Source organism: Spinacia oleracea, chromosome 1, assembly GCF_020520425.1.
Source record: "Spinacia oleracea cultivar Varoflay chromosome 1, BTI_SOV_V1, whole genome shotgun sequence".
NCBI lineage: Eukaryota > Viridiplantae > Streptophyta > Magnoliopsida > Caryophyllales > Amaranthaceae > Spinacia > Spinacia oleracea.
The window spans coordinates 7,105,206-7,120,623 of NC_079487.1; the positions used below are offsets into that span (position 1 = coordinate 7,105,206).

The following is a 15,418-nucleotide window of genomic DNA, read 5'->3' on the forward strand; positions in this document are numbered from 1 at the left end:
AAAAAAAATTCACAAAAGGAATATAGTGTAAATAAGGTAGAAAATTGTTATTCAATTCAAACTCAAGTGTTACATTTCCCATCTTGACCTTAGATCAATGATAGTAATTAAATTCCTAAACATGAAAACTACATATGCCTAAAGTAGTAAGAAATTCAATTATCCAATTGAATAAACAAAGAATTATGTCCTAATCTTCATGTGCCGTTGATCTTCAAAGAGAAACACTTGGGAAATGACAACTACCATGACCTGCACAAACAAATATTAATCATCATATGAAAATAAGCTTCGTAAAATTAAAGAGAAACACATATTTACATCTTTTAATTTACTTCTGATCTAAAATATAAGTTGTTTAAGATGATATTTCGCGTAAATAGAAGTTGGTATAATAGAAAAAACATTTAGATAACGAATTATATTTTGAATCGGAAATGAATTAGGTACGAATAAAAGATACGAAATTATATATTTATACGACGAAAAACTCACTTGGGTTACGAGTGGTGAGAGATGCGAGCCCTCCAAAATAACATGGTTCGCCACAATTTCTGAATTGAGCCCAATAAGCACTAAAGGCAAAGCTTGCATGCCAAACAACAGAAACGGGCTCATAACAGTGCTTTCCAGGCCCAAGAGCTGACTCACAGGTTCCATTCAAACGGCTACAAGTATTCCTCAAAGCAAGCCCAAGTTCACTTGCGTTACCCGTCTGGCCCATCTTATCCACCACACACCATAATCTACCTTTGTAACCCAGGTTGTTTGTGGGCTCTTGCAAAGGCCCAAAAACAGTTTGGTTACCCGTCAAATCAATCGGGTAAACGGGTGTACCATCGGGCTTCAAAAGTCCCCAATACCGCTCCGTTCTCGGCCCGTACTTGAGATTCTCATTATACAAAGAGAACAAAAATGTGGGTATTATAGTACCGGGTCGAGCTGGGGTGCCAAAGGGTGGGTCCGCTACAATTTTTTTTATAAGGTTCCTATTATATATAGCTGCATTATAATCATTTGCACCAGGTTGGTCAAGGTCACCTTGGTTAGGCCACCCGGTCTCGGCTATAAATATCGGTATATTCGAAAACCCTAGTTTCGACATAGAAAAGTAAACCGAGTCTAACATTTGGTCTAGGAGATTTGTATAGGTCAAGTTACTACCGGGATCAACATAGGTAATATTTCCTCTAAACAAGGTAAAATTTAAATCGATAGTGTTTATATTAGACGACCATGGAAAATAAGGATAAACGTCGAGAAAAAAGTAGGAACCAGTCTTATTAAGGAATTGTAAGAGGGGTACTATAGTTGTTAAGGTATCGACACGAAATGTACCATTAGATGGTGGGAAAGTTGACCCTAAAATGTCCATAGCTAAAGGTGTACCAACCTTAATATCATGTATATCATGTGTATGTAAAGTGTTTTTAATGTGTTGCATGGCTAAGACTAGGTTATCCCATTGTTCAGCATTGTGGTTGCTATAAACTTCATTACCAACCATGATGGACCGGATCATTGTTGAAGGGTAGTACGCGAACACGTTGTCTTGAACCCATTGGCTAGCCAAGGTCTCATTGGTTGCGAGTTCAACAATGTCTTCATTACGAACCATGATAGATACACGGAGATCAGTTCCGGCTAACAGTTTTAAGGCCTCAGGGTCCGCGTCATAGAGCTTGACCATGGTTGCTTTCATGGATTTTATGAGCTCTATGGAGTGATATGGTGAAGGTAAGTTGTTACCTAACTTCCCATAGTTTATACCAATGCGGTCTATTGCTTGTGCACCTACCAAAAAATAAAAATAAAACAAATTAACACTTTGAACTTTAGAGGTAACTACAACATCGACTAAAAGGATGATTCAGGTAGTCTGCCAGATTTTTCTTCCTTTGAAATAAAATAAAAATAGAGGCATGAATGAACTCACTTGAAACGGAAATGATGGTTAAGAAGATCAAAAGAGCAGCCAGATTAGTCATGCTTGCAACTTGAATCCCCGAAAAGCGCGTTGATTGATAATAGGGATGATGATTAAGTAGCTAAAAGGACTCAATCAATACATCTTAATTAAGACTCATATTATCTGAAATGCATGTTAGGTTTATATAGAGGGAAGTTATGTTGAAACTTGTTCAACTACTACATATTGTTTGATCTTTGTTAACTAGCCAGAACTTTAGGCGTGAGAAATAAAGTAACAAAACACATAAAAGGGATTGAAGATGTTGGTGTCAAATATATTCCCATATCCCAACTATATTCAGGAAATCTAAGGAGCTTCTAAAGTTAAAATAGATCTCGTATCTTTACGTATCAGGCCCGGTCAGTCGAAAACTCGAAATCCCTTTAAAATTGATTTACCAGTTTTTAGTTTAAAAATAACAATTAAAATGACGATATTATGAACTACTTACTTCCTATGTTATTAGGCTATCAAAACGGTCTTACAAAGTACAATCGGTTGTAAAGTAAGTGACCCAAATTCAGAAACAGACTTGCAAGGTACAACCGGCAATGGAAAAGGAGGAGAGAAGAATGAGTAACACAGATTCAAGGAAAACTCTGCCTATACTAGACTACTAGACTACTAGTGGTGAATCTATATTATTAAAGCAGAATAGTGGTTAATGTAAATGCTCCAAAACCCCAATTCTCAAGCCACAACTACTCCACGTCATCACCCTTAATTCCCTTAAATTAAGCTTAACCAAATAGGACACTACCAAAGCATGAAATTAAAATATCAACAAGAGGGAAAAAAACACTAAAAGTATTAAAAAGTTGGCCAGTTTAAATTATAATATGAATAAAGAAGGAAACTAAAATTAATACTCTATTTACTAATTTTATAGAAATCCCGGGCACAGACTAGTATTTAATTATCCTACAGAGAGCCATTACTCATGAGATCGTATACGAATTATATAACAATGTCAGAAAATTATTTCAAATACGTACGATGACAATAATTCTTACTCCGTACCAAACAAAAAAAAAACAATGGTTTCTGGTATGCAAGTAATTTGTAATGACACTACGTACAAGCATTTGATAGCAAAACCTTTTACCTTTATAGCATAAGCACAAAAGAAGAGGAGGGAAGGAACCTGCAATATTCTGCCTTTGCTTTGATACAACAGGCCACACAAAGGCTTAACAGACCACTATATCTGGAATCAGCTTCCCCTCTGAATCTCCTTTTGGCTTATAAAGCATAAAATATCGCGGCAGTGAAGTTCGTAGTAGCTAGCTTCTTGGTAGCTAACTTGTCATAAAACATCTCGGTTGCCATTGCACATGAAGTCAAACAATCTACAATCCTTTTGAAATGAGACCCTAAACAATTAAGATGGGGACTATCTGAGTTCCATTCCAAGATTGACAATGCTGCACAATTTAGTAGCTCCATCAGTAATGTATTCCAATAAAATTGCTGAACATATATATATTAGACATCAATCAAGCTGACAAGCACAAGTACAATCTCATAATCACGACTGACTTAAACTTCAATTACTGCTTCGACTAGATCGAGCATTAAGTTCGATCTCCCACCAAGTATTTATTTGGTTCTGTTTCAAGATACACTTTAGAAACTCCAAATTAGGAAACAACTTCTGTTCCAGCAACTAAGATTTTCTAGAGTTAATCTACGAAGAATTTTCAATACAAGTCTCAGGTTGGATCCCAGTTACGTAATACTTACCATACAGATCTAACTAGGTGTTGAATGGATGAACAGCTAGAAACTAGCTTAATCAAAGAGTCATCTATCATCCGGGAAGTAGCTAGAGTAACGAGACATGGAACTCTTTCAACTTTGGCAAACACAACTACTGCCATTTGCCAAAGGCCAAGTCTGAAAGTGGTTACATGCATTCTGAGAGTGACATGCTTTCAATACGTTTATCAACAAATATCTTAAAAGCACTGAATAATCCATCAGATGGGGTTGTTTCTAACAATGATATACGGAGTACTTGTATAGGCGAGTCACTGAATTCGAGGTAAAGCACCACTAACAACGACATCCTTTGTAGAAAGGAACGACAGAAAATGAATTAACTGATAGAAATTTGAGGACGCGCGCGAAAGTTTTGATGGACCTCAATTATATAACAAAATTTTATTTTTATCATTGATTACATTGATAAGAATTGTACAACAATATTTGCGAGAGCTCATGTCTCTCACTTATCTCTTTGGTAGAACCCTTGTTTCTACCCCTCATATTTTGTGGGAGCTCTCTTGATTAGCCCTTTTGATTAGCTCACTTCACAACTCATGCATATAACATATTTATAGTGAGTGTATCCTAGTTTCTAGATTTTTCTACACTTGCCCTATATCTAGATTTTTCTTACTAGATTTTTCTTGAGATAACTCTAGACATTCCTAAGATTATTCTAGATTATACTTTACAATCATATTTCTAGATTTTTCTACACAATACATTTTACTATAAGATTTTACAAACATATTATCTAGATTTTTCTAGATTAATATTTTAACACTCCCCCTTAATCTTGAAAAATCTTGTACTCCAAAATCTTTCATCTTTCTAAAATCTCGTTGATGCACTTGTCACCAACCACCAATTGACATGATCGAGTTTCATTAATGTTGGCACCCGTGTTACCAACCTCCATCTTCTCGATACCTTTTATTAGTCTTGATCATTTTCCCGTTGGTATCCATGTTACCAACTATCTCACTGATGCACATGTCACCAGTCATCTGCTGAAATGTTTCTTCAAATTTTATTTTGTTATTGGTGCTCATGTCACCAACCATCCCGCTAATGCTCTTGACATTAACAAACTTCAAATTTTTCTTCTACATTTTCTCCATGTCATTTGTTTCTCCAAATTTTTCTTTTGTTGTGGTGCTCATGTCACCACCATCACTGCTAATGCTCATGTCATTAGCAAACTCTAAAATTCTCTTTGTGATTTGTTTTTTTTTCACCCACCTACTTGCTAATGCCCTTTGTCATTAGCATCCTTCAAATACTTTCTTCTTCAAAAACATATTTTCTTCTTCAAGTTTTTTTTCATTCCTTCCTTATTTTCATCATCAACTTTTATTTTTCTTCATTTTTTTCCATAAATTTATTCTTCTAGTTTAATTTTTCTAACTTTGTTATCTTCTTTAAAAAGAGATTTAGTACTTACCTCTTTTTCTCTTCCATATTTTCTTCAAATCTTGTAACCCTTCATGTCTTGGGTCTTCAGTCTTCGATCTTCAATTTTGTCGTAATCACTTTTCCGGCTCTGATACCATGATAGAAATTTGAGGACGAGCGCGGAAGTTTTGATGGACCTCAATTATATAACAAAATTGTATTTTTATCATTGATTACATTGATAAGAATTGTACAACAATATTTGCGAGAGCTCATGTCTCTCACTTATCTCTGTGGTAGAACCCTTGTTTCTACCCCTCATATTTTGTGGGAGCTCTCTTGATTAGCCCTCTTGATTAGCTCACTTCACAACTCATGCATACAACATATTTATAGTGGGTGTATCCTAGTTTCTAGATTTTTCTAAACTTGTCCTATATCTAGATTTTTCTTGAGATAACTCTAGACATTCCTAAGATTATTCTAGATTATACTTTACAATCATATTTCTAGATTTTTCTACACAATACATTTTACTATAAGATTTTACAAACATATTATCTAGATTTTCTAGATTAATATTTTAACATTAACGAGTATCGTGCTAAATGCTAATCCTTTCTTCTTTTAGGACCAAACTCTCATCAGCTTCCTTCAATTTCTTCAACATCGCCAAATTATAAAATTCAAATATAACTAGATAACCCAAAAAACTCATGTCACTACCCAGAAAAGTAACACTCATCAGAGTTCATTTTCAATTTCCCCGCAAATCAGAAAACGGCATAATAATATTAAGAGAAATCAAGAGTTTTAAACAATAAATTCAATAGTACAAAGTTAAATTGACATTATAAAATGTTGTCAAGATCACATTGATTAGATTAGGGAAAAATTAAAACACCATCAAAATCGAAACAAAATCAAACGCAAGAATTAAATAGATAATTAGGGGTTATTGTCAATCAAAGACGTATAATTCAATTCATAAAATCATGACAAAACCGTAGTTCATCGAATTACATAGGAAATTGAAAGTCGGAAATCAACATACCTGTATTCAATTGGGTGATGGGTTGATTTCCTATATAAGAGCGTGAATTTTGCGAATTGCGGATTTCTTAATCTTTCTGAGTTCAAACTTCCTTACTCTTTTGTTATAAAATGGAGTGAGGGAAAATAACTGATACAGTGATACGGAGTAAGTAATTAGGTTAAGGTAAATTAGTCAAAAATTACCTTTTATATTTTATTTTTTTCCAAGAAACAACTTTTTTTTTTTAAAGAAATTGTGAAAATGACCTTAAATTAAAAAAAAATTGCGAGAGACGACCTTTTTGTCTTTTCCGACATTGACTATTCATTTCCGGCATTGACTTCGCCGGTTTTACTAACCTCACCCTTTTCCCCTTAAAATCAAAAGGCAAATTTGCCGAAAATCATAACCTTTTATAATCCATTTTTTTCGAGAAACAACCTTTTATTTTATTTTGGATTTTCGAGTGTTGACCACTAATTTCCGGCCTTGAGGTTGGCCACTAATTTCCAGAATTAAGGGTTTTTTTACGTTACTCTACTAAAAACTTCAAGGATATTGTTAATTAATTTGATTGGAAAATGGTGGTGAAATTAAGTATTTTTTCTTGTATGCGGAGGTTATATGTAAAATGCTAATTAAGCAATGTATTTTTGTGTTGCGTCGAGGCAATTAGTGATAGGTTATGATACATATGACAATTCATAAATCATGCGGAAACAACCATTAAGCCAGGAATACATATTATTTACACATAATCATATAGCATAGTTTAGATGCATACTCTTTGTTGCGTGCCTTCCCTAGCTGCGCCCGAACCGAACAAGAACAAGTCTTTAGGACTCCAAGTGTCGTCCCTCCGTAGATAGTCCACAGCACGTCCGGATCCGCCTTAAGATTGACCAACTAGAATCGCCCTTAAGGTACTAAAGATTTTCGGCACTTATAGTCAAGGAATGTGTCTGAATTTTCTCTCAAAAACTCACTTTGAATACTTGAATAATGTATTGAAAATAGGTGACCCTAGGCACCTATTTATAGAGTTATGGAAAAGGTTTTGGAATCCTATTAGGATACTAATTTATTTAATTATAACCCTACTAGGACTCTAATTAAATAATCATTATCTAATAGTTTTAGGATTTAATCACACTTCGAATCCTGATTGCTTCAGGATTCCCGCACAAGCATTGCACGAGCACCGTACACCCGCGCAAGCCTTGCGGCCCACGCTAGGCGCACAGCGCTCGGCCCACTGCTGTGCTCCCGCGCGCGCGCCCAAGGCCTTGGCTGGGCCTGGCCTTGCGCTGGGCCTGGTCGAGGCTTGGCGTGCGTTGGTGTGCGTTGGCTCGCTGGGCGACGGCCTGGCTTCGTGCTGGGCCTTCGTCTAGCGGGCCTCGTCCGATGCTAATTCGTACGATACGCTTCCGATTAAATTCCCGATTCCGGAATTCATTTCCGATACGAACAATATTTAATATTTCCGATTCCGGAATCAATTTCCGTTTCGAACAAATATTTAATATTTCCGTTTCCGGAATTATTTTCCGATTCCGATAATATTTCCGATTCTGACAATATTTCCGTTTCCGGCAATATTTCCGATTCTGGCAATATTTCCATTTCCGATAATATTTTCCGATACGTACCATGTTTCCGTTTCCGGCAACATCTACGACTTGGATAATATTTATATTTCCGATACGATCCATATTTCCGTTTCCGGCAATATCATCGTTTCCGGAGTATTCATTTCTTGCCTGTGACGATCTCAGCTCCCACTGAAACCAAGATCCGTCGATTCCGAATATCCAGAGATGGAGTATTTAATGCCATTAAATACTTGATCCGTTTACGCACTATTTGTGTGACCCTACGGGTTCAGTCAAGAGTAAGCTGTGGATTAATATCATTAATTCCACTTGAACTGAAGCGGCCTCTAGCTAGGCATTCAGCTCACTTGATCTCACTGAATTATTAACTTGTTAATTAATACTGAACCGCATTTATTAGACTTAACATAGAATGCATACTTGGACCAAGGGCATTATTTCCTTCAGTCTCCCACTTGTCCTTAGGGACAAGTGTGCATTTCCTATTTCCTTTGTCACTCGATGCTTGCTCTTAAACATAAGGTAAGAGTTGTCATCCTTATTATGTCCAGAGGTGTTTCTCGGTTTCAGAGTTCAACTGATCAAATAAACAGATAATCATAGCCTATGATTCATCCGAGCACGGCCATGCATTTCACAGTTTCTAGCTCTCCGAGTGGCCTTGTACAACTTTTAAGCATCTCATCCCAATTTATGGGAGGACAATCCCAATCTTGCGATCTTGAGATTAGACTTCGTTTGATAGGTGATTACCTGAGCGTTGCCTTTATAGCCTCCTTTTACGGTGCGACGGTTGGTCAACGTCAAAGCAACCAGTTCTCAAACAAGTAATCTCAAATCACTCAGGTATTGAGGATTTAGTGTCTAATAATTTTAATGAAATTTACTTATGACAGATTTTCATCTCTTACAGTAAAGTTTCATAGGTCTTGTCCGATACTAGTCTTCCCAAAGTAAGTATCTATGCAAATGATTATGACATTGCCATGTCCACATAGTTCAAGAAACAGAACTACTAGTCATCTTGCATTCTAATCGTCTAACGTTTTCTATGCGTCCAATTTTATAGAAAACTCCGAACAGGGACCTTTTTCAACCTTTGACATTCAAGTTCACTTGATAGACATTTCTTAGTCACAGGACTGGTCCTGACAGTCTATCTTGAATATATCGTCAAATTGAAGGGACTCATCATTTAATAAACCACAAATTAAATGGAAAAATGAATTCTTTTCATTTATTGTGAATGATTAACCAATAATGTTTTACAAAGATTTAAACTCTAAAACTTTAAAACATTAAACAGAGACATCAAAGCCATTCTCCAATATGCTTGATTCCCATAGCTGCAGTGTGCGAGTTGTGCTTCGCTTGCGGCAGAGGTTTAGTCAATGGATCTGATATGTTGTCATCAGTTCCAATTTTGCTTATCTCGACTTTTTTTCTTTCAACGAACTCTCGTAGAAGGTGAAATCTACGAAGTACATGCTTGACTCTCTGGTGGTGTCTAGGCTCCTTTGCCTGTGCAATAGCTCCGTTATTGTCACAATACAGGGCTATTGGTCCTTCAATGGAGGGGACTACACCAAGTTCACCTATGAACTTCCTTAGCCATATAGCTTCCTTTGCTGCTTCATGTGCAGCAATGTACTCCGCTTCAGTTGTAGAATCCGCAATGGTGCTTTGTTTAGCACTTTTCCAGCTTACTGCTCCTCCGTTGAGGCAGAAGACAAACCCAGACTGTGATCTGAAATCATCCTTGTCGGTTTGGAAACTTGCGTCCGTATAGCCTTTAACAATTAATTCATCATCTCCACCATAGACCAGGAAGTCATCTTTGTGCCTTTTCAGGTACTTCAGAATATTCTTGGCAGCAGTCCAATGCGCCTATCCTGGGTCTGACTGGTATCTGCTCGTAGCACTGAGTGCGTACGCAACATCCGGGCGTGTACATATCATAGCATACATTATTGAACCAATCAATGATGCATATGGAATCCCATTCATTCGTCTACGCTCATCAAGTGTTTTTGGGCACTGAGTCTTGCTTAGAGTCATTCCATGAGACATGGGTAGGTAGCCTCGTTTGGAGTCTGCCATCTTGAACCTATCAAGCACCTTATTGATATAAGTGCTTTGACTAAGTCCAATCATCTTTTTAGATCTATCTCTGTAAATCTTGATGCCCAATATGTACTGTGCTTCTCCTAGATCTTTCATCGAAAAACATTTCCCAAGCCAAATCTTGACAGAGTTCAACATAGGAATGTCATTTCCGATAAGTAATATGTCGTCGACATATAATACTAGGAAAGAAATTTTGCTCCCACTGACTTTCTTGTATACACAAGATTCGTCTGCGTTCTTGATGAAACCAAAGTCACTGACTGCTTCATCAAAACGTATATTCCAGCTCCTGGATGCCTGCTTCAATCCGTAGATTGACTTCTTTAGCTTGCATACCTTTTTAGCATTCTTTGGATCCTCAAAACCTTCAGGCTGTGTCATAAACGCCGTTTAAGAAAGCAGTTTTGACATCCATCTTCCATATTTCGTAATCGTAATATGCAGCGATTGCTAACATTATCCGAATAGACTTTAGCATTGCAACTGGTGAAAAGGTTTCATCGTAATCCACACCGTGGACTTGCCTGTAACCTTTTGCAACCAATCTAGCTTTGAAAACTTCAAGTTTCCCATCCTTGTCCTTTTTCAGTTTGAAAACCCATTTGCTTCCAATGGCTTGGTAGCCATCTGGCAAATCGACCAAATCCCATACTTGGTTTTCAGACATGGAGTCTAATTCAGATTGCATGGCTTCTTGCCATTGCTTGGAGCTAGGGCTCGTCATAGCTTGTTTGTAAGTCGCAGGTTCATCACTTTCAAGTAATAGAACGTCATAGCTCTCGTTTGTCAAAATACCTAAGTACCTTTCCAGTTGAGATCTATATCTTTGCGATCTACGCGGGGTAACATTTCTAGATTGACCATGATTCTCACCAGATTCTTCTAAAGATCTCTGAGTTTCATCCTGAATGTCATCTTGAGCATTCTCTAGAGTTTGTTGTTCGACTCGAATTTCTTCGAGGTCGAGCAACAAACACCTTGTTCTCAGATGTATTATAGAAGTAATACCCCTTTGTTTCCTTTGGATAGCCCACAAGGATACATTTGTCAGATTTTGGATGAAGTTTGTCTGAAATTAATCGTTTGACGTATACTTCACATCCCCAAATCTTAAGAAAAGACACATTTGGAGGCTTTCCAAACCATAATTCGTATGGAGTCTTTTCGACAGCTTTAGACGGAGCTCTATTTATAGTGAGTGCAGCTGTATTTAGTGCATGTCCCCAAAATTCTAATGGAAGTTCGGCCTGACCCATCATTGACCTGACCATGTCTAGCAAGGTTCTGTTCCTCCGTTCCGACACACCGTTCCATTGTGGTGTTCCAGGAGGAGTCAATTCTGATAGAATTCCACATTCTTTCAGATGGTCATCAAATTCATAGCTCGGATATTCACCGCCTCTATCAGACCGCAGTGCCTTAATCTTCTTGCCTAATTGATTCTCTACTTCACTCCGAAATTCCTTGAATTTGTCAAAGGATTCAGACTTATGCTTCATTAGGTAGACATAACCATACCTACTGAAGTCATCAGTGAAAGTGATAAAGTAGCTGAAACCACCTCTAGCATTTGTACTCATTGGTCCACATACATCTGTATGGATTAAACCCAATAGTTCATTTGCTCTTTCTCCAACTTTAGAGAAAGGTTGCTTTGTCATTTTGCCAAGTAAACATGATTCGCATTTACCATAATCCTCTAAGTCAAATGGTTCTAGAATTCCTTCCTTTTGAAGTCTATCTAAGCGTTTCAAGTTTATATTGCCTAATCGACAATGCCACAGATAGGTGAGATCTGAATCATTCTTTTTGGCCTTTTTGGTATTTATGTTATATACTTGTTTGTCGTGATCTAAAGTCCATTGACTAATCTAGCAGATCCATAAAACATCTCTTTAAAATAAAACGAACAACTATTGTCTTTTATTAAAAAGGAAAATCCCTTAGCATCTAAGCAAGAAACTGAAATGATGTTTTTAGTAAGACTTGGAACATGGAAACATTCTTCCAGTTCCAAAACTAGCCCGGAGGGCAACGACAAATAGTAAGTTCCTACAGCTAATGCAGCAATCCGTGCTCCATTTCCCACTCGTAGGTCGACTTCACCCTTGCTTAACTTTCTACTTCTTCTTAGTCCTTGTGGATTGGAACATAAGTGTGAGCCACAACCTGTATCTAATACCCAAGAAGTTGAATTAGCAAGTATACAGTCTATAACGAAAATACCTGAAGATGGAACGACTGTTCCGTTCTTCTCATCTTCCTTTAGCTTCAAGCAATCTCTCTTCCAATGCCCCTTCTTCTTGCAGTAGAAGCATTCGGATTCAGAAGTGGGTTGACTGACCTTCCTCTTTACAGATTTGGCGCCAGTTTGCTTAGTTGGGCTGACCTTGTCGCCACCTTTCTTAGCATTCCTCTTCTTTCCAGATTTCTTGAACTTGCCCCCACGCACCATAAGCACATCCTGCTTATCACTTTTGAGCGTCTTTTCAGCGGTCTTTGAAGGAAATAATGCCCTTGGTCCAAGTATGGATTCTATGTTAAGTCTAATAAATGCGGTTCAGTATTAATTAACAAGTTAATAATTCAGTGAGATCAAGTGAGCTGAATGCCTAGCTAGAGGCCGCTTCAGTTCAAGTGGAATTAATGATATTAATCCACAGCTTACTCTTGACTGAACCCGTAGGGTCACACAAATAGTACGTAAACGGATCAAGTATTTAATGGCATTAAATACTCCATCTATGAATATTCGGAACCGACGGATCTTGGTTTCAGTGGGAGCTAAGATCGTCACAGGCAAGAAATGAATACTCCGGAAACGATGATATTGCCGGAAACGGAAATATGGATCGTATCGGAAATATGAATATTATCCAAGTCGTAGATGTTGCCGGAAACGGAAACATGGTACGTATCGGAAAATATTATTGGAAATGGAAATATTACCAGAATCGGAAATATTGCCGGAAACGGAAATATTGTCAGAATTGGAAATATTACCGGAATCGGAAAATAATTCCGGAAACGGAAATATTAAATATTTGTTCGAAACGGAAATTAATTCCGGAATCGGAAATATTAAATATTGTTCGTATCGGAAATAAATTCCGGAACTGGAAATTTAATCGGAAGCGTATCGTACGAATTAGCATCGGACGAGGCCTGCCGGACGAAGGCCCAGCACGAAGCCGGGCCATCGCCCAGCAAGCACGCGCGCCACAAGCCCAGCCAAGGCAGCGCCCAGGCCTACCGCAAGGCAGGCCCAGCGCGCGCCAAGGCCACGGATGCGTGGGCTGCTGCTCGCACGCGCATGGGCAGCCCTTGTGGCTGCCGTGTGTGTGTGAGTTTGTGCTCATGCGTGATTCCTAAATCTACAAGTGTTAGTGTATGATTAAATTTCTATTCCTAATTGGATAAATTAATTAAATAGAATTCATGTAGGATTCTAATTTCATTTAATTCGTATCCTACTAGGATTACGATTCCTTTTCCATAACTCTATAAATAAAGGCCTAGGGGTCATAATTTATACAACAAGTTTTAAGTATTCAAAACTAAGATTTTTAAGCAGAAAAATCAGCCAATATTCTTGCCTACCTAACCGAAAATATTAGAACCTTAAGGGCGATTCTAGTTGGTCAATCTTAAGGCGGATCCGGACGTGCTGTGGACTATCTACGGAGGGACGACACTTGGAGTCCTAAAGACTTGTTCTTGTTCGGTTCGGGCGCAGCTAGGGAAGGCACGCAACAAAGAGTATGCATCTAAACTATGCTAAATGATTATGTGTAAATAATATGTTTCCTGGCTTTATGGTTTTTCCGCATGATTTATGAACTGTCATATGAATCATAACCTAACAGTGGTATCACGAGCCCCTTATTATTTTCATAATCTAAATTGCATGAACATGGTTAAATATTACAAATTTGCAAGAATTAAAAGGGGTGATTAATTATCGTAATTGTTAATTAATTGCAAATTGCGTTTATTTAATTATACGTACGCAGTTTTTCGGCAGTTTCTTCGTTACTCATCCGAATTGAGTGATCTTTGTGTCAATTCCGCATGTAAAAGGCATTCTAAAATTTTGACAAAAATAGTATTTTTCTGCCGAACCCAGAATTCTCAAATTCGAAGCCTAACTATGACTTTTTGAAGGTTTTAGTTTTTCGAATGCAAAATTTCGTAAATTTAAGATGTTAAATTAAATATTTGCGATTCTTGTTGATAAATCTTGAATTTTTGATTGACCTACTGCATATGTTTAACAAGTTTGAATGCCTAGTCTTGTTAATTATGCAATCTAATTTGTAATTATGATTAATTTGTTGAAAATTAGAATAATTTAGAATTAATTTGATTTTCATAATTAATTGTAATTTAATTAGAAACCTATGATTAAAAACCACCATAAAAACTGTAAATTTACGATAAATTTTAAATTTTTATGACCTAGACTTGAATCCATAACAATCGGAAATCAATTGGATAATAAATTTTCGATTTTTTCGCCCTAAAATTATGAAATTAATAATATTTATTAATTTGTCATTAATTTTAAATATAAATTTTAAATTTTTATGCGATTCGTTCATATAACTTGCACGCACGAAGCAATGGACGCTTCGTGTTACCCTTAAGGGGTGTTGTATAATGCGGGCATGCGACGACGAGCAAGGGAGCTCGTCGCCCGTGCGGCACGAATGCAATGAGCAAGGGCGTAGTGCACGAGCACAAGGCAGCAGCCCTGCCTTGTGTCGTGTGCCACGAGCAATGAACGAATGGGCATGGGCGAACTAGCGAGCCAAGGCAGTCGCGTGTGGGCAGCAAGCGAGCTGCGCCACAGCGCGCGCTGCCTCGCACAAGAGCGCGCAGCCTCGCGCGCAGCGAGCGCAAGCTCGCGTGCCACGAGCGCTGCGCCCAGCATTACTCGCGCGCACAACGCGCGATGTCGCCCGCCCAGCGAGCGATGTCGCGCCCCAGCGAGCGATGGCTCGCGCCAGCGAGCGATGGCTCGCGCGCGCAGCGAGCGATGTCGCGCGCCCAGCGAGCGATGTCGCGCGCCCAGCGAGCGATGGCTCGCGCGCCCAGCGAGCGATGTCGCGCGCCCAGCGAGCGATGTCGCGCGCCCAGCGAGCGATGTCGCGCGCGCGCACTGCGAGCGATAGCTCGCGTGCGATGAGCGCTGGCGCGCGCAGCGAGCACAATGTGTGCGGAGGCTTGCGATAGGGAAGCAGCAGCTATGCGACGAGCGCATGGGCTGCGCGCACATGGCCAGCAATGGCTGTGTGCGTACGGTCCATGGGCGTGCAACGCGTAGGGTGTTTGCGTTACGATTAGATCGTTTTGAATGTTTAATTTGAAAATTTCAGTTCACGTAATTTTAATTGATTTTAAAATTAATAATTTGAATTATTTTCTTGGATTTTAATTTTGAATATTATAATTATAATAAATGTTATTTATTCTAATTATTTTACTAAAATTAAAATCATGAATTAA

The 15,418-nt window shown here is 38.2% G+C and overlaps 1 protein-coding gene across 1 annotated transcript; it reads right to left on the bottom strand.

Annotated features, from left to right (window-relative positions):
- Nucleotides 1-23: 23 nt before the first annotated feature.
- On the bottom strand, nt 24-6,326 carry LOC110778717 (probable glucan endo-1,3-beta-glucosidase A6). Its single transcript, XM_056834978.1, has 4 exons — nt 6,189-6,326; nt 1,937-3,396; nt 496-1,794; nt 24-252 (listed from the first exon to the last, which is right to left on the bottom strand). The coding sequence occupies exons 2-4, from the start codon at nt 1,986-1,988 to the stop codon at nt 215-217; spliced, it is 1,389 nt and encodes a 462-aa protein (XP_056690956.1). The 5' UTR covers nt 1,989-3,396; nt 6,189-6,326; the 3' UTR covers nt 24-214.
- Nucleotides 6,327-15,418: the final 9,092 nt, after the last annotated feature.

What these genes read in the sequence shown, in the direction of transcription:
- LOC110778717 (XM_056834978.1), bottom strand. Translation starts at nt 1,988, where the DNA reads ATGACTAATCTGGCTGCTCTTTTGATCTTCTTAACCATCATTTCCGTT. An exon ending in AACCATCATTTCCGTTTCAA is followed by an intron (nt 1,795 to 1,936) that starts GTGAGTTCATTC and finishes ATTTTTTGGTAG; the next exon opens with GTGCACAAGCAATAGACCGC. An exon ending in TCTCACCACTCGTAACCCAA is followed by an intron (nt 253 to 495) that starts GTGAGTTTTTCG and finishes TTGTTTGTGCAG; the next exon opens with GTCATGGTAGTTGTCATTTC.